The sequence below is a fragment of the Perognathus longimembris genome, chromosome 21 (assembly GCF_023159225.1).
Source record: "Perognathus longimembris pacificus isolate PPM17 chromosome 21, ASM2315922v1, whole genome shotgun sequence".
Lineage (NCBI taxonomy): Eukaryota > Metazoa > Chordata > Mammalia > Rodentia > Heteromyidae > Perognathus > Perognathus longimembris.
The window spans coordinates 23934035-23953402 of NC_063181.1; the positions used below are offsets into that span (position 1 = coordinate 23934035).

Genomic DNA, 19368 nt, shown 5'->3' on the forward strand with positions numbered 1-19368 from the left:
GTGAGTGGCCCAGGAAGTAGATCTCCATGTTCACTTATCTCTCAGGGAAAACCACAGCCCCAGCTTGATTACATCTTCCTGAGAGATCTTGATCCACAGGCATCCAGTGGGCTGGGATGAGACCCCTAAGCAACAGAAATTGAGGTGACAGATACCAGTTGTTTAAAGGTGCTTATGGAAACGAGGCTGTGGCTCAAATTGAAGTGGTAGAATACTAGCTTTAAGCACAAAAGCTCAGGAATAGTGCCCAGGTCCTGAGCTCAAGCCTCAGGACCAGTACACACTCACACACACACACACACACACACACATTAACTTACACAGCTAAGTTTTACTGCAATTTGTTACACAGCAAGAGATAACTAATACTAACATAAGAGATAATGAATATAGGCATTTTTATTCAAGAGAAATGGTTGAAATACCTTTTGAGACAAGTCTGCTTTGCTGGCTAGGTAAACACAGTACATGAAGGATGAGCTTTACAGCACAATGCCCAGGTAGAGATTCTAGTTCTACATTTCATGATTGGGAATACAAGACAAATTACTTTCATTCTGATGCTTTAACTTATTTTTTTAATGCATAAAAGAACAGATATGGTAATCATACCTACTGTTCTAAAAGGGGTGCAAGGAAACTTCATCCCACTGTTATTATCAGGAGGAACTGTTGCCTAAAGACCAGAGTGGCCCCTGGATCTGGTTGTATAAAGAATATGTGGGTACAACTTGTCCAGACATTTTGGGAGCTTCTAAGCCACCTGTTTTGGAGAAGAGGCTTGTTCACTATGGCTCCAGTGGTAAAAGGAGGAGACTTTTTTTGATCCAGGTAGTGGGAGTCCAGAAGTACTATTTTTCATAGCTCCAAGCCACCTTTCAAGAAGGTGGGCTGGGAATGTGGCTTAGAGGTAGAGTGCTTACCTAGCACACATGAAGCCCTGGCTCCCATTCCTCAGTACCATATAAACAGAAAAAGCTGGAAGTGGCACTGTGGCTCAAGTGGTAGAGTGCTAGCCTTGAGCAAAAAAGAAGCTCAGGGACAGTGCCCAGGCCCTGAGTTCAAGCCCCAGGACTGACAAAAAAAAAGGAGCTACTTAAAAATACTATTCCTTTGAGTATTCTGGGAAGGGTTCTTTGTTTTGGGAAAATAATTCAGGCAGGTTATTTAGTGATCAAATGTGTAATGGAACCATATTTGGACAGGGGATGTTTAGATAGGGTTTAAAGGAAAAATATCTGTTTGAAAGAATGTCAGAGGTGGTATAGGTTGAAGGTAGTATTGCATAATACCTTCCTAGGTAAAAACATGCATCACATTTGCAAATGGTTGCTTCTTCCTGTGGTATTTTGACTCTTTCTGCTAAAGAATCATTGATGGGAAGTGAAGAGAGTGTTTGGTGACATTCTGGATGCCAGCAGACTGCTTTTTGGAAGAAGGTCCACATCACCGAACATGCTGTGCTTTTAGCATCTGAGTTTGGGGAAGACTGGGAGAAACTTTGGACAATGATAAGGAGCAGCTGGGGGATCTTTTTGAGCAAAGGAAAGCAGAGCAGGAGACCCTAAGCAGCAGAGACTACTGTTTCTGTGGCTACCCCATGAGTGTGGAAGTACTCATGTAGATATGGAAAGGGCTGGATTACCAGGGATTGTGATAGAAGTGATCCACAATCTGGAATGATCCACAAACCCGGAGCTCACACCTGTAACTCTAGCTCCTTAGGAGACTGAGATCTGAGGACTGAGGTTTGAAGCAAGTCTAGTCAGGTAAGTTTGTGAGGTTTATTTATTTATTTTTATCTTGACTCACCAAAAATCCAGAAGTAGAGGTGTGGCTCAAATGGCTTACCAGCCTTATGGGGAAGAGCTAGTTAGTGAACAGCCCCAGTATCCAACACACACACACACACACACATGCACACACACACACACACAGTGACACAATGATAGAAGGGATAACTGTATCAGGAGAATAATTTGTCAAGCCAAAGTGAGGCTTAGAGCAAAGCAAGGAAAGCCAGGCAAAAAAAGCACACTGTGGTGCCTGGAAATGCTGAGAAGCTGCCTTCCTCCTTGGAAGCCCAGGCCTGGACTTTCTGAGGCCTAAGACGGGCCAGAACAGCTTCATGACAATTGCAAATTTAACAATCCAAGGTGGCTTCATCCCCACATCCTTGCTTCTTTTTTCCCCTAGCCTAGTGATAGAGGCAGAGCAGGACTGAATAACATTTGACAGAGAAGCTGTAGCTCAAGTTCAGCCTCCAGGAAGACTATAAATTAGGCTTGCAGATCTACCCTGAGTGACTTTCTTATTTTAAAATTGCAAACATTCAGTTACTCCTTCCACCCTGCAAAAACCAGGCGAGCAACATTTCTTTCTAGTTTAGAATTTTTCAAAGTGAGGTCTAGGACCAATGGGAGCAGCTCCTAAGAATTTGTTAGAAATCAGAAACGAACAAACAAAAAAGGCAGCTGGGTGAATGTGACTCATGTATATAATCCTAGCTACTCAGGAGACAGAGGTCTGGTCTGAGGATCTCAGTTCAAAGCCAGCCTGGGCAGGAAAGTCCATAAGATGCTTATCTCCAATTAACCAGGCTCTGAGTTCCAACCCTATGACTGGCACAAAAATAATAAACAAACAAACAAATAAAACCAAGGCTCCTGTCCAGACCTTCTTAGTGAGAGACTTGAATTGTGGGACTCAGATATAAGTGCTCCAGGTGATTCTAACCAGCAGGCTGGGCAGCCATTGCTTTAGGTAAATGTAACTTTTCTTTAGGGTTATTAGTACCTAGATACCACTGCATCGCAAACCAGAACTTCAAATAAAACAAGTGTAAAAAAGTTTGTTTTTATATTATTATTACTATTATTTAAACATCGGTCCTAGGGCTTCTACTTGGAGCGTGGTGCTGTCCCTGAGCTTTTTTTTTTTTTTTTTTTTTTTTAATTTTCCTCTCAACACTAGCACTCCACCACTTGAACAGCTTTTCGGTGGTTAATTTGAGATAAGAGTTTCAGTCTTTCCTTCCTGGGGCTGGTTTTGAACTGCTATCCTCAGATCTCAGCCTCCTAAGTAGCTAAGGATTGCAGGCGTAAGCCACTGGCATCCGGCTTCGAATTTTTTTTTTTTTAAAGTGTAATCATTACCTTCCTTGGTTAATCTCTGTAACCTCTTCATAAACCAAAGACCGCGTAATTAACACTCGGTTTCTTCGAGGGCAGGCCCACGGCACTTGCGGAAGAAATAGAATTCCACAAACGTTTGGGAGGGGCGCTGATGACAATTTTTCTGTGGTTCGTTAAGTTTTTTAAAGCTACTTCCGAGGGTACATTTGCCCGTCAGAGAATCCACTTGTTCCCGCAGGAGGGGGGAGGGGGTGGGGAGGAGCGCGGGGCGGGGCGACTCGCAGCTCCGGAATCCCAGCCTTCCCGGAGTCGCGGCGCTGCCCCCTTCCCTACCCCCGACGTCCCCGCGGCACCCCGAGCCCCGCCGCCTACACCCGCCGGTCCGGGCCCCATCCACGCCACCACCCCCTCCCCCCCACCTCCTGCACCCGACTTCTAGGCATTCCTGGGCTCCGTCCAGCCTCAGGGATTCCCCGGGCGGGCTCGGTGCGCACGGCCCGCCCCTTGGGCACCCTCCTCCCGGTCTCCGCCCCCGCCGGGGCGGCCGGGTGCCAGGGGAGGCCAGGGTGCCGCCGCTGGAAAATGAACGGTGGCCGGAGGGTGGCCCGGAGCTGCAGGTAACGCGCGCCCCGACTTGCGGCCCGGGCGGACTCCGCACCCCCATCCCGGGCCCGCTTGGTGCTCGCCGCGCCCACCTACGAGCTGCGCCCCTGGGACTGTAGGGTGTCTGGGGAGCCGGGGTCGCAGGGGTGGAGGTGGGCGCAGTCTGCCGACCCCGGGGGCGGGGATGGGGCACTGACGGTCCCCGTTTGTCCTGCAGCGACCACGTTCCCGCGGTCGTTCCCCGGGCGCGGTGATCGGAGTCCGAGCGGTGGGCTCCGGGAGAGATGGAGAAGTTTTTGCAGATCGCGCCTCACTCTCTGGCCATCGTCCTGGGCCCGGCCGAGGGCCCGGAGAGGGAAAGACCTCGGGCTGCCCAGCCCGTGGCCCCCGCGCAGCCCCGGCAGCTCGCCCGACACCACATCGGCTACGAGATCTTCGCCGATTTCAAAGCGGAGAACATGCAGCACTTCTGGAACAAGAAGGTGACGGCGGCGGTGGCCGAGACCTTCTTCCTGGGCTGGATCGACGAGCAGGTCCTGCTGATCCAGGGCAAGGAAGAGCACCTGGAGGCGCTGCGCGAGGGCTGGACGCGCCGGGCCCTGCGGCCCCCCTCGGGCTTCCACATCCGCTGCCTGGGTGAGTGAGCGCGGCCACCGCGCGCCGCCGCCCGTCCCCGGGCCGTCCCGGGCCGGCTGGCTCCCAGCCCGCGAGGGCGAGGGGTGGCCCACGACCCGCGCGCAGACCAGGCTCCCGGGGCGCTCCGCATCTGGCTCCACGCGGGCGCCCCGCCCGGGCCGCGGGAGGGGCGAGCGGGCTCCGGGAGCGCGGGAGTGGGGCGCTTCCTGGTACCTAGGAGAGGGCGCCGCGCCTTTCCCCACCCGCCCGGCCGGCCCGCGGAGGCTCCGGGAGGGCGACGCGCCCCAGCGGGGCGGTGCCGGGGGCTGGCCAGGTAGGCGGCGCGGCGGCGGCGGCGAGGGCGCGGGAGCTCGGCGGTGCGCCGCGGCGGCGGGTCCGAGGGGTCCCGGGGTCCGGGCATCCGGGGGCTCGGTCCTGGTCCTGGAGCGAGTCTCACCGTTTCTGCACCCGCCGGGGCCTCTGGAGTGCGCGCGATCTCTGCGGAGACCGAGAGGGCCGACGCAGGTAGCTGTGGCAGCCGACAGTTCAGGTGCGGACCCCCAACTTCCCGGGACGCCCTCTCCCAGGATGGCGCCCTCGGGGTCGGGATGCGTCGGTCGGGCCAGGTGTCGGCTGAAGATTTCCCCGCATCTGCCACTTTGTACCCCGAGCTGTGGATTTCGTAGGAAATGGCTTGTGCATGGAGTTTCAAAGTGGTTTCTCGTGGTGGAAGGAAAGGGGGGTGATCTGTTGTTAAAGAAAAAAGGAATTCGGAGGTTGGGAGCCCGAGAGGCGATTTTCGCTGCCGCACTCCCAGTGTTGCCATGACTTGCTTTACTTTTTTTTTTTTTTTTACTTGAATTACTTAACATTTTTTTCTTAATCCAGTTTGCATCGCGTTTTAGAATATGTTGCTTGGTTTTAAGTCGGGTGAACAAAAGCGAATATAGTAAATAGTCATGCTTTGTGAAACGGTTTCAAGGAAGAAAGCATTCTTTTCTAGTTCCAGGGTTATGAAATTCTTGCGTGACATTTTGGGAGGAGGTCAAAAGTTCAGACTCTGAAGATTGTAAAGCTGTCTTTTTTGTCTTTTTCGTTACCCAGCGTGGCTGTTGCTATGATGCGTCCTAAGAAGGCTTAGCTTCTATCTGCTAACGCGGCTCTAGGCGTGGGTCACATTTATGTCTTTTTCTCCCTCTTAAATTTGATTGTGTTTTGTCCATTTTGCAAAGCAGAGCAAGTTTTTGAGTAGACAGAAAGCTAGTAAAGGTTGTATCCAGTTGATGTTGTAACCTGTATTTTATCTCAAGAGAGTCTCTCCCTCCCTCCCTTTCCCCCTTCCCTCTCCTTGTTCTTCCTCTCTCCCTCCCTCTCCCTCACTGACTGAGTCCCTGTAATTAAGCTGTCTTAGTAAAGGGGCAGATTTTAAATGCCTCTAAGACTTGATTTGCTTTTGTTCTGCAGGACTTGCACATGTTAGGGGAACACACACACACACACACATATGTGTGTGTGTTTATTCACTGTATAGATCTTTCTACAGTATTTTAATAGTTCTCATTGAAACTTGACTTCAAGCTTAAATTTTGCTTTTAATCTTTGATAATTTCACACAGAGGAAAAAAGTAGTAGAATGTAAAAGTAATATATTGAATTCATTGTATAACTTCAAAATTTATTGGTGTCTTGGCCCACATCCCCTATACCCCATCTCTGCTGTTCTGAAATCTCAGACATGAGAATTTCAGTTGCATTGTACACACACACACACACACACACACACACACACGTTGCATTCCAGCAGAATCTATAAGCAGATAGGGGCTAGTGGTCAGTCATGCTGACCAAGGAGAAATATTTGGGCAACTTTTAAAGGTTGCGAGTTGCTGCAGTTGATTGACTGTTGCCCCGACCTGGGTGGGTGGCCAGAGCTGGCTCAAGCTGAGTGCTCCTGACAGGAGCCTGCTAGGGTTACTGTTCCCACTCAAGGGGCTTAGCCCTTAGCTTAGTGTTTCTGTAGGAAGCCTCCAGATGAAAGAGCAAGGGTGAACCTGCTCTTTTCCTGCTGATATCCAAATGATAACTTTCTTTTGAATTGCCTTAGTGGGTGACAAATCTTTACTGGAATTCCAGTGTTGCTTCACTAATGCAAGCACAATGCTGAATTGTTTGCAAGATTTTAAGTACAAAATTCTCTTTTAGAATCTCAATGTCTGCAGTGTTTTTCTGCCAGGTCTTTTGTTGGGCTTGGAAATACCAGACTCTTGAGATCCATTGATGACAGGCTTGCAGCCTTGTATTCTGAGTTCTGAGCCACAATGCTAGTGATGACAAGTTCAAATGCAAAAAGGAAAGAAATACACAGAAGGATGTCCAGGAGAAACCTAGCTGAAACTCTGTTCTGAAAAGAGAGTCATAGGCATTGTTTCCCTGGAATCCTAACTCATTTATATTTAAAAGCAGGAAGAAATCACTGTTATTGATACTTAATAACACATTTTTTCTGTGGATCTGCCAGTCTTTATTAAGTACATCATCAGATATTTTTGTCATTCTGTGGTCTTAGCTTATTATTTCATGGGTGTGAATCAGCCAGAGAAGCAGCCACACCAATGAGCAATGCAGAATACACCATTCCTATTTGCTGAACTTGAATTAGACCCAGCGGTCACCAACAGGGGTCTATATAACAGGCTCATGTTTTGTTGTTGTTGTTGTTGTTATTAATATTAATATTAATATTATTATTATTATTATTATTATTATTATTATTTGCAGCCTTGGGGCTTGGGATTCAGGGCCTGAGCACTGTCCCTGGCTTCTTTTTGCTCAAGGCTTGCTCGCTACCACTTGAGCCACAGCGCCACTTCCGGTTTATGTGGTTGCTGAGGAATTGAACTCAGGGCTTCAGGCATGCTAGGCAAGCACACTACCACTAAGCCACATTCCCATTGTTATTATTGTGGTATATAATCATTATTTATAAAATAGCTCATTTTCTAGGTGGTGTCTTAGATCCCATGGTGGAAAATGGAAAAACAAAACAAAAAACAACTCTTCAGTTCCCTCTGTGGAGAGTAGACAGGACAGGCTTTCTCTCTCATTTCTGTTCTGCTGGCTGCATCTGGAGGAGAGCAGAGGAAAAAAAAGTGTGGCTTGGTTCCTTTTCCTTCCCTTCCCTTCCCTTCCCTTTCCCTTTCCGTTTCCCTTTCATTTCCCTTTCCCTTTCCCCTTTCCTTCCCTTTTTCCTTTTTTCTTTTCCCTTCCCTTCCCTTTCCTTCCCTCCATTCCCCTCCCCTCCCTTTCCCTCTTCTGTGCTGGTGCTGGTGCTTAAACTCAGGGACTAGGTGCTGTCCCTGAGTTTCTTTTGCTCAGGGTTACCCCTCTGTCACTTGAGAGACAGCTCTACATCTGACTTCTTTGGTAGTTTATTGGAGACAAGAATCTCACAGACTTTTCTGTCCAGGCTGTCTTCAAATTGCCATCCTCAAATCTTAACCTCGGTGTAGCTAGGATTACAAGCATAAGCCGCCTGCACACAGCTTCTAGCTCCTTTTGATACAGTTGAGGTGAGCTCATGAGTCAGTATTTTACTTGGTAACTTGAAATATGTGTTGGAAAATGTTAGTATTTGGGAGCCTGTAATTGTAAAAGGTATGGTCTTAACCCACCACAAACTTCAGGTAAGGGTTAGACAGCCAGGTGGTGATTGTACCATTTACAAAACACAAGGAATTAAACAACTCAAAGTGAAGTAGTTTTGAGTTGGCAAGTTTAAACCCACCACATAGAAGTCATCCGCTAGAATATTCATGTTCTTTCTTAGAAATAACTTTCTGTGGCCATATAGAACAAATGGTGACACTTTCAGCTTCTAAGACTCCTTCAGAGGGGATACATATGTATATACACAAAGCCACTAATGTGAAGTTATGCTGTACATTTGATGTGTAAATCCTAGTAAATCAAATATTATATATGCTTATTGAGGGCCTACCAATGCTGGTCTCTTGTCATTCCTGGAGACTGCAGAGACTGATAAATCATGCAGGTTTCTTTGGGGGGGGTGTTAATTAATTAATTAATGTCCTGATACTTGGGGTTGAACTCAAGCCTTTTACTCTTGTTTGTTTTTTTCCACCTAAGGTAGGTGGTGAACCATTTGAGCCATACCTCCACTTCTGACTTTTTGCTGATTTATTGGAGATAAAGTCTCGTGGACTTTTCTGCAGGGGCAGGCTCTGAGATTTTGAGATCTCAGCCTTCCGAGTAGCTAGGATTACGGGTGTGAGCCACCCACACCTGGAAGTTTGGGAGGATTTTGGCATGACAGATGTAGGGTATGTCAAGTGTTTTGAGGGGTTTTGTTTTGTGTTTTGAGAGGGCAGAGAGGAATGACTTCCACCTCGTGAGCAGGGAAGGGGGGCTTCACAGAGATGAGAGGAGCAAGGCCTTGTTTGGTAGGAGATAACTCAGAGCAGGAAATGGGGAGGGAGTTTGGGATTGGAAACTGCCTGCCATGCTTGGGAAAATGGTGGCCCCGATTTGAAGATGTAGAAGCCCCTAGAAGCTCCTAGACAGGGAGGGGAGTGATGTGATTTGAGCTGTGAAATGAGATTTCAAGGGCCAGTGAGGTGCAAGATGGGATGAGGAGTACAATAGAAACAGCAGCACCAGGTGAAAGTCTATTGAAAGAACCATGGGGAGAAACTAGAAGAATTGTCTCTTACAGTACACACCCTCTACATTTATTACTCTGTGGAGGAACCCATAATCTGGTTGAGTTCAGAGGACCTTCCAACCCCATCCCCAAACTCTTAGGCCTCTGCGTGGGGCTGCATGCTCCTCCTCACTCGGATTCTGTATTTTTCCCACCTGTCAATCTCCTGGGATCCCCTATCTTCACATGTTAGGAACTGTGGGTTGCTGTCTCTGCTTTCCTCCACCAATGGCTCTTTATACTTTCCCTTTGGTTCTTGGATATTCAAATAGGATCAAATGCATGTTTTTAGACTTAACTATGCTTTTAGACTATCCCTTGGAACTTGTATTTTATACCAGAAAATTGTTTATAATATTTAGGCATCTCTTCCATTTTTTTTCTTTTTCTGAGGGGTCTGTGGTTTGAACTTATGCACTAGACAGGAGCTCCATCACTTGAATCACATCCCCACTCAAGAATTGCTTTCTATCAAAATGGTTTTCAAAGAAGTGAAATTTCAAGACAGAATTACTTAAAAATAATTATGTGTTCTAAAACCATTTTATGCTAAAAAGGTTGAATTTATTTACTCAACTTAAAATTGAATAATATTTTTAGATTAGTAGTTTGAGTTAATGATTGCTTTCAAACTTTTTGAATTATAGATAACCATTCATTCAGCAACTGGTATACCTACATTTTCCAGGCATTATGTAGTCACTAAATTGCAGAGAGAGACACAGCCCTACTGGAGGTTCCATTTTAGTAGGGCAACATGCATAAGAAAACTAAAGAAAGAAGTAAGATAGTTGTGGGTCATAAAAATTCAGCAAGGAGGAAGTAGTACTGAGCTCAAGTGGTAGAGCACTAACATTTAGTACAAAGAGGCTCGGGAACAGTGCCCAGGCCCTGAGTTCTAGCCCCAGAACTGGAAAAAGAAATTCAGCAGGGACTAGAATAGACAATAATGAGAAGAAGTTGCTAGGCACTGATAGCTCACTCCTGTTACCCCAGCTTCTCAGGAAGCAAGAAAAGTCCATGAGACTTTAACTCCAGCTAACCAGCAAAATGCCAGACAAGTTGGGTGTTGTGGCTCAAACCAGTAATCCTAGCTACTAAGGAGGCTGAGATCTGAAGACTGTGGTTCAAAGCCAGCCTGGGCAGGAAAGTCCACGAGACCCTATTTCCAATTAGCCATCAGAAAATAAGAAGTGAAACTGTGGTTCAAAGTGGTAGAGCCAGTATCCTTGAGCAAAAAGAGCTCAGTGATGGTGGCTGGGCCCTGAGTTCAAGCCCCCAAACCGACAAAAAAATGCCAGACTGGAGGTGTGGCTCAAATACCAGCCACAAGCAAGAGTTGAGCAAGAGTGCAAGGCCCTGAGTTTGAGCCCTGGTACTGGCACAAGATCAGAGAGGGGGTGGAAGGAGGAAGAAATGATACAGCTATTGATTACTTACTATTTAGGTGCTTTACTTTTATTAGCCAATCTTTAAGACACATGCAGTATTTCAGTACCATTATTTTACCCATTGAAGACCAGGAAGATAAGGGCTATCTGTGGCTTGATGATGGTTGGTCCCCTCTGAAACTCCCATTGACATTTGACTGCTACTGCTGTCATTGTAGGAGATGAGATCTTTATAGGTGACTAGATCAGTAAAAGGGAATGACACCTTTCTTGTGGGACTTCCTGTTGGAACTGCATTGGTTATTTGCAGGAAAGTTGTTACACAAAGTGAGCTTGCTGGTCAAATGTCACCCTTTCCCTTTGCCTCCACTTACTCTTCCAGTTTCTGCTTTGTTATGACAGCTCCCCTAGATGCCATAGTTGTGCTCTTAGACTTTCCAGACTTCAAAAGCAAGAGCCAAATAAGCTTCTTTACTTTGTAAATTACTCAGTCTCAATGTTCTGTTATAGTAATGAAATGGATTAAGAAAGTAAATATTTCTCCAGGGACACCTACCTAGTAAATGACAGCTAGCTTCTAGAACTGGTGTTTTGAAAACTAAGATATGCTATTAGTTGAAGGATGAACCAGGCATTACCCAACAGTGGCAGAGTAGCAGATGAAAGTCAATGTGGTATGCTGAAGGAATAGAAAAGAAAGCCAGAGGGACTGGCCAAGGCCAGATCCAGTGGGGACTTGTATGCTTGTATTCTGCAGTGAGAAAGAATGAATATCTATTTAATGAGTGTAGACCACTAGATTGGGAGAGGCCTTCTGAAAATCCATGGGCTTCATTCTTAAGAAAGTTAACATCTCATATTAATATCTCGTGATTAAATCTAAATAGTGAACAATGATAAATTTAAAGTTTTATGAACTTTCCAGCTAGTCATAAAAACCTTTTTTGTGAATTACCTCACTCTGGCTCAATGATACTTTAAGCAAAGGCGTGTCTGTTTACATATTAAAGCCCTGGGAATGAACTGCTGAGATTGTAGGTCTTGCCTACCAATAACTGAGAGGTTTGGAGAAGAGTGAATTTCATTGCTTTCTAGCTTAATTATGGTCTTGAGCACATACTTGTTTCTTTGTGGATTTACTTTGAATCTGGGGAAGAGAATGCATCAGGAAGTAAATTTGCTGGCTAAACCTAATCCTTTTAGATGGGTGTGTAAAATGGAAAGGGTGGCTGTGTATATTGTGCTGATTGAAAGAGCTTACTCCTTAAATATTTGTAGATAAAGTACAAACTGTGAATCTAATCTATTAATGGATAATACCCTATAATAATATCTATATCTGTATTTTAAAGAAGACCTTATGTCAAGAGCTCTTAATTAATTAATTAATTTTGCAATACTGGAGTTTGAAGTTGGGGCCTTGTACTTGAACTCAGGTTCTCTACCACTATGGGGCTTTAGTACTTTTTGAATAGGGTCTTGCTTTTTTCTGGAAATGGTCTGGACCTTGATCCTTGTATTTACTCTTCAGGCATAGCTGAGCTGACAGGATGTACCCTGCATCCAGCTATTGAGATGGGGTCTTTAGAACGAACCTTCCTTTCTTCCTTTCTTTTTTTTTGTTTTTGCATAGGTCTACCATGTACTTCACTCTTCCTCAATCTCGACTTCCTAAATAGCTATGATTATAGGCATGCCCCACTGTGCAGGGTACACGAGCTCTTCATTAAACTTTAATCACACTGTTACCGGAGGAGCTATTTTAAAGATCTTGAAGATATCAGTCAATCTCTTTTGACAACTATTAAGATCCAGACTGAGTGTTCCAGTTTTAAAGAATTTGATAGAAGGTATAAAATCATAAAGAATATTCACCATGTCTTGGGGGTGTTACAGATGAGTGCAATTCCTGCTAGGCCTGCAGACCCAGCTAGAGAGCAAGTTTAGAGGATGGCAGAAGCCACCATTCCCAGCAGACCTCAGGCCGAAGATGATCTCGTGATATCATCAATGTGAACACATGCCTCCATGCTGGAGATTCTACTGAAGATCCAAGGAAAGCACAATAACCCCCCTCTGTTTTCTTCATTCAGTGTGAGGCCCTGATAATAGAATTTTCTAAAAGAAGATTCCATCTGTTCATGTGGAATGACTGGTCTCCAAGGCCAGTGCACTCCCTGCCCCCTTTGCAGGCCCACAGGTGTACTGGGTACCCAGTGCCCCTTTTCTGCAGGGCTTGGGTGCTGGTGGTGAGTAATAACTCCAGAACAACCTCCTTCTGAATCTGGGGGTCCGTAGGGGCTGCTGAAGCCTACTGGTGTCATGTCTGGAGGTGCCCTATCTCCCTATCACCTGAGATTGTTACAGTCCAGTCTTCCCAGCACATCCGGTGCTGAGAGATGCTGGCTGGCAGGACGGCACCAAATGTGCCCAGGCTGTTCTAATATTCCCCAGGAACTTCGCCATCTGTTAACATCCTCTTACTCTTCCTACTAGCTTCCTTCTGTGCTGGTCAAGGATGCTTTCTTCTCCCCTCCCCGTCTAGGGTTTGGACAATTTTTCATTTCAAATGATTGTAAAGAATTAGGATGGGAATAGTGGTGCCTGCCTACCTGTGGTATGATTTTTTTTTAAAGCAGGACTTTGGTTTGAATTCAAGGCCTTGTACTTGTCAGGCTGGTGCACTAGCTATCACATGCGCCATGTCTCTAGAGATGATTTTTGCAGGTTATTTCTAACATAGGGTCTTCCTTCCTGCCCACCTTCCCACGCACATGCCTGAGGCAGGATGGATGGGATCACAGGCACACGCTACTGCATCCAGCTCCCCGCCATGGGCATGGAGCCTTGCGTGAAACCCAGACCCAGTTTCAGCCTCCTCTGTAGCCGAGGGTGACAGGAGCAAGCCACTGCAGTCAACTTTTCTGCCTAAACTAGCCTCAAGCTATCATCCTCCCAGTCTCAGCCTCCCAAGTAGCTGGGATTAGAGGTGTGAGCCACCATGCTCAGCCTATTCTTTCTACTTCTAAGAAAAGTTGTTGTTGTTGTTGTTGTTTTTTGGCCAGTCCTGGGCCTTGGACTCAGGGCCCGAGCACCGTCCCTGGCTTCTTCCCACTCAAGGCTAGCACTCTGCCACTTGAGCCACAGCGCCGCTTCTGGCCGCTTTCTGTATATGTGGTGCTGGGGAATCGAACCTAGGGCCTCGTGTATCCGAGGCAGGCACTCTTGCCACTAGGCTATATCCCCAGCCCCGTTGTTGTTGTTTTTGACCAAACTCTTCACTGTGACAGTCTTTCCGTATGGAAACAAAAGATGTGTTTTGGTGTCCATTCTCAGGACAGATACCAACACATCCTCTTCAAAGGAAAATAACCTTTAGAGAGTCCTGCTTGCTCCCATACCCTGTACCAACTCCCCTACCAAGCTAGGAAGTAGCCTGGAGGTCGTCTTCAGGAATCCAAGATGGCTTTGTGACATCTTCGTGCTAAAAAGGAGAGGAGAGGACTGTGTTTCCAGGGAAGACATGACCATTGCTGCCATTTTCAAAATGAAAAATTGCCTGGATACAACAAGGACCTGAAGACTTCTTAAGCCCTCTGCCAGCCAGTGCTGCCAGCAAGCCTGCCCCAGAGTATCATGCCACTTCCACTCCTGGCACCAGTTTGGAACCTGTCAGCGGTGGCAGTCAGGCTTTTTGCAGTCAGATCTGCTCATCTTCCACTCAGTTCCTCAATACTTCCTGCTTGCTCTGCAGGCCTGGGTGGGAAGGTAGGGCGGGCGTGTCTGGGCTTGGGGAGGTGGGTGTGCAGGTGAGATCCAAGATGCTTTTGAAGCAGAGGGAGGGTCACAGGGCAAGAGAAGGGGACAAGGCAGGGGTGAGGGGAAGGGTGCAGGGGGTTGGGAGCTGAACAATGACAAGCTTGAGGTTATTAGAGGAGGAGGAGGAGGAGGAGGAGGAGGAGGATAAGGAGGAGGAGGAGGAAGGAACAGAGGCGAATGTCAGCCCCAGAGCTGTGGCTATATAAGGTTGCAGACTTCTGGTTAAGTAGAGTCTTGTCTTGATCAGGTCTCTTTCTTGCAAGTTCTATCAACCTGTTTGACAGGGTGTGGCTTGGGACCGGGAACTCTGTGTTCTTTCAGCCCCATGTCACCAAGGCCTGGAGGAGATTTAGGGATTGAATAGTCATCCCTGGAGATCCAAGAGGGATGGGTTTCCAGATCCCTTGTGGAGATCAGTCTGTGGAAGCCCAAGTCTAATGTGTAACAGGCATCATATTTTCATAGAATTTGTGCACATTGTTCCATAGAATTTAAATTATGTCTAGGTAACTTATAATGCAATGTATATGCTCTGTAAATACTTATTACTCTCTATTATAGGAATTAATGTCAAGATAGCCTGTGCAGCTTCAGCAAAGATGCAATATTTTCCCAAATATATAGGCCCCAAGCTGAGTGAAACGGTGGGTGCTGAGCTTGTCATTAAGAACTGCCCCATTCAGTTGGGTGCCAGTGGCTGTCAACTCACGCCTATAATCCTAGCTACTCAGGATGTTGAGATCTAAAGACCACAGTTGGAAGTCAGCTCGAGCAGAAAAGTTCACAAGATTTCTTTTCCAAAATAACCAGAAAAAAGCCAGGCCTGGGGGGTGGCTCAAATGGAGAGTGCCAGCTGTGAGCCATAAAGCAAGTAAGGATACAAGACTCTGTACTGGCACACACACACACACACACATACACACACACACACACACACACACTCACACACACAGAAGGGGGAGGGAGGAAAGGTAGAAGAGAGAGAGGGAGGAAAGGAGGGGGTGGGGAGAAATGTCCATTCACTTTGGCTTTTTTCTTTTCATCTCTGTTGCCTTCTTAACAAACCAGATACGTTGTGGCTCTGCCGTAGGAATGAAAAGGTGATACAGTTCAGTGGCCACTGCCATATTTCCAGAAAGACCTTCTTGTTCCTTTTATCATGGGTTACAATCACAGCTATCCTAGATCTTTTTTTTTTTTTTTAAAATTGTTGTAAAGGTGATGTACAGAGGGGTTATAGTTACATAAGTCAGGTAATGAGTATCCTAGATCTTTATCTCCAACATTCATCTAGCTCCTTGAATCTTTCTCCCTCCAAGATAATAACATCTTTCCCTCTTGGGTCACATGATGGGTCATTTCTTCTTTGGTTCATTTTCTTTTGGGCACCCTGTGGTGACTTTGCTAGCCTTGGAAAGCCTGCCAACTTTGCAGTTAATACAGAACCTTAAGGCACTTGAGTAATTCTTTTATTGTTACTGGAAACTTTGTGGCCAGAATAATTTGTCTAGGTTGATTTCCTTTCCTTGAAGCCTAGTAATTAATTTGTTTATTTTTTTTTGTTTTATTTTTAAGTTTGAGAAAAGTCTTTGATAATAGCCTGTGAAGTGCGAATGCAGAAGAAACGATGTCTGCTTCCAGGTATTGGTGGAGACGCTTGGATCTTGCTTGTATTTTTACCTGTCTCTTCAACACTTCCTCTTGTGTTGAAAAGGAACAGTCTAGTTGACAGTCTTTATGTCCTATTTTTAAATTTTCTAACTTTCTAATTTTCTTAGCTATTTTTAAATGTTCTTTCTAATTTTCTTAGTTATCTACTAGCCCTACTTCAGGAAGGGAGAAGTGGAAGAGGGAAAGCAGGAAGGATGCACTTTTAGCTGGGAATTGCTCTAAGCTCTAAGCACTTTATAGACATTGTCTCACACGCCCTTAGGGAGGTAACAGTTCTCTCTATAAAAGAGGAGACAGGTTCAGCATGAGTAAATGATCTATATTTTAACCTAGCAATTTGACCCAAGTCTGAGTTGTACCCTTTTAAAACTGTATTTCACTTCTACTGGGTAAAGTAAGGCCAGACAGGCAGCAGTGCTTAGAATCTATAGAGGGTGCCATGGGAATTGGGGGGACTTACAAGGCCAGCTCTTGGCAGAAAGTGTTGTACAGTGCATGGTCAGATACTCTACCATGCTGCATCTGGGATGTGGCTCAAATGGGATAGTATCTGCCTGGCAAGTACAATACCCTAAGTTCAAACCTCTGTACCTCCAAAGGGAAGAGAAAAGTAAGTATAGAAAAGAGAATAAAAGGGCTGGGGATATAGCCTAGTGGCAAGAGTGCCTGCCTCGGATACACGAGGCCCTAGGTTCGATTCCCCAGCACCACATATACAGAAAACGGCCAGAAGCGGCGCTGTGGCTCAAGTGGCGGAGTGCTAGCCTTGAGCGGGAAGAAGCCAGGGACAGTGCTCAAGCCCTGAGTCCAAGGCCCAGGGCTGGCCAAAAAAAAAAAAAAAAAAGAAAAGAGAATAAAAGTTTCTTATAATAAGCAAGTTCTACTTTTGAAGAAGTCCACAAAAACAAAATTGTATGGATTGAGATTGCTCACTTAGCCTAATAGGACGAACTAAAAAATGCTTCTTTTGAAAAGATTGTGATCGATGAATTGCCTTTCCTCTTTCTTCTTTAAAAAAACTAATTGGTATTATCAAGGTGATACACAGAGGGTTTACAGTTACATAAGTCAGGTAAAGAGTACATTTCTTTTTGGACAATGTCACCCCTTCCCTCGCTCTCTCCCACTTTTTTCCTTCCATCCTCACCCACAAGTTGTAGATTTCATTTTCAACATAGCGTCTAGTGAGTGCTGCTGCTGCGTTTGTTCACCTTTTGTCCCTACATTTCTGTGCTTCCCCTCCCCATAAAAGCAAATAAAAACAGCAACAAAGAAAAAACCTCTGGGTTTCTATTTCCTGGATAAAGTATTATATTTTAAATAACATTTTCTTCTTGCTATTAAGATTTGTAAAAATTGTTAGAAGAACTGATTTCTCAGGAAGAGTTGGCTATGAATGAATGACTTTCACATAACTCACTGGCATCTGTTAGAATGTGAATCTCTGCTGGCCAATCTGAAGATTAAGAGTGTAATCTACTAAAAAATGCTTTTGCTTTTAAGGAGAGAATGTGATTGTTTTTCTGTAACCCCTGACTCTGCACTCGAAGTGCTGAATGTATAAGTTCTGCTGAATGAAAGTGGACCTTTGTCGTACTGTGAATATACTTTATTTTTCAGGGAGGGTGGGGATGGGATCCACTTTGCCCTCATGCAGAAAAGTCATCTGAGGATTTCAATTAAGATGCTGCCTTCTCAACCCATGAAAGTTGAAAGCGATTCCCACTTATACGATCAATGATTCTGAAGCATAATTGGCATCTATATTCTACTTGCTTATATCAGCAGGCAAGTTAGAATGTGTCCTTCTTTTTAGATTGTAATTTCTTTAAAGCTGGAGACTACAAACCTCAGCTCATGTTTTCTACTACAATTCTCTACATCATGTGGACTTACCCATGTAGCTTCTGTAGATCTGTAAGTGTAGCTAAGTACTAAATCAGTTGCATGTAGTAATTTTTAAATTATGATTTTAACATTGGGGAAGATGCCTAGTGTAGGGAAGGGTGAATTATGTTTGATTCCTTAGTGGATTTCTAGTGATATCGTACACTGGAAAAAAAAAAGATACATATTGCATCTCGGCAGTATGTGTGGCCAGGCATGGGGGCTCATGTCTGTAATTGCAGCTACTTGGAGGCAGAGATCTTGTGGACCTCTCAAGAAAAGACCAACTTCTTTACAACTTAGGAAAAAAAAAATCTCAGCGGAACATTGCATATGTGTGGGATAGAATGATTTGAAACTCAGACTACACAGAAATGCACATTTCAAGGGCTAAAGACCAACTTGAAGTTACACTTGTATACATATATCCGTACACTTTGGGATAACTTCTTTTATTAAAAAATTGCCAATTTCCTGATAGCATCAAGATTTCCTACGGAAATCTTGCCGAGGAGATGGGCCCCATTGATATCTAAGTACCTCTGTCTGCCTTGAGAGGCTGTGGGTGTCATAAGCAGTCACTTTGTTTTTCTGACACCTGCAGCTGTCTCTTTCATGGGTGTGTTTGTCAGTGGGCTATTGGGAGTTCAAGATGTGACCTTCTATTCTCATGCCTAGTCTACCCTTGACTAGCTCTGTAGGTTTGGAAGGTTAAATTAAAAAAAAAAATTACAAATGTAGCCATGTATTCGCTATCTTCTTAAAGCTTTGGATCTTGAGTATATAAAGCAGGATGCTTTGGGTTTTGTTTGTTTTGGTCTGCTTCCTTATGTACAGCAGCGCATACTTATTATGAATCATTACTTTTTGTATTTTGTGAAAGACTGACACTTCCTACTTATGTTGGAAATTGCAGTTGGGGATTTTTAGACACCTAAGAGAACCCTGAAGCCAAAAGTCAAAAACACAGGGTGATTTAAATTTTTTTCTGCTCGTGGTTCTGTTGATTCCTAGCCCACATTTCCCAGTGCTAATCCAGCATAGCGTAATGACTTTATTTTCTCTTTAATTGTACCCAGAAGATAGTTGGGACCCTCCCTTGGCTGGGTGCCCATGTGGAGCATATGGTGCCTCTCAGAACGCAGAGAATGGCTTCATTTTCCTCTCTGGGAACAATAATAGGTTGGAAACCTGTATGAGCAGGCAGATCTTCTATAAAGCCCAAGTGAAAGTATTACATGGTGGTCTTCGTGCCAAAGCATGGCCAGAAAATCCCTTTCTACTCCCTGTTGGATGTTGTCACCCAGCCCTGACCTTGCCATGAAGGTCATGGCACACAGCTTCACCACACAGAAGTGTGTTGGTGTCTCAGAGGTTGAGTCTGGGCCTCTTAGGGAAGCTGTGATGGGAAGGCTGCAGCACCCCTTTCTCGGCAGTGAGTGCTCTGTCTAGGCAAAGGAGGGTTCCCTGTTCTTTTTTGGCAGTCTCCATTATTGCTTCCTCAAAGCCCCCATCCGGGTTCTTGACA

At 45.4% G+C, this 19368-nt stretch overlaps 1 protein-coding gene across 5 annotated transcripts in view; it reads left to right on the forward strand.

The window, feature by feature from the left end:
- Positions 1–3396: 3396 nt before the first annotated feature.
- Positions 3397–19368, forward strand: part of Stox2 (storkhead box 2) — a 203673-nt gene continuing 187701 nt past the window's right edge. The window contains exons 1-2 of one of the 5 annotated variants that reach the window (XM_048330404.1): positions 3397–3751; positions 3955–4373. In XM_048330404.1, coding sequence (XP_048186361.1) covers positions 4022–4373 — 352 coding nt within the window. In that variant the 5' untranslated portion in view covers positions 3397–3751; positions 3955–4021. The other 4 variants (XM_048330409.1, XM_048330408.1, XM_048330406.1 and 1 more) reach the window with 4 other exon arrangements.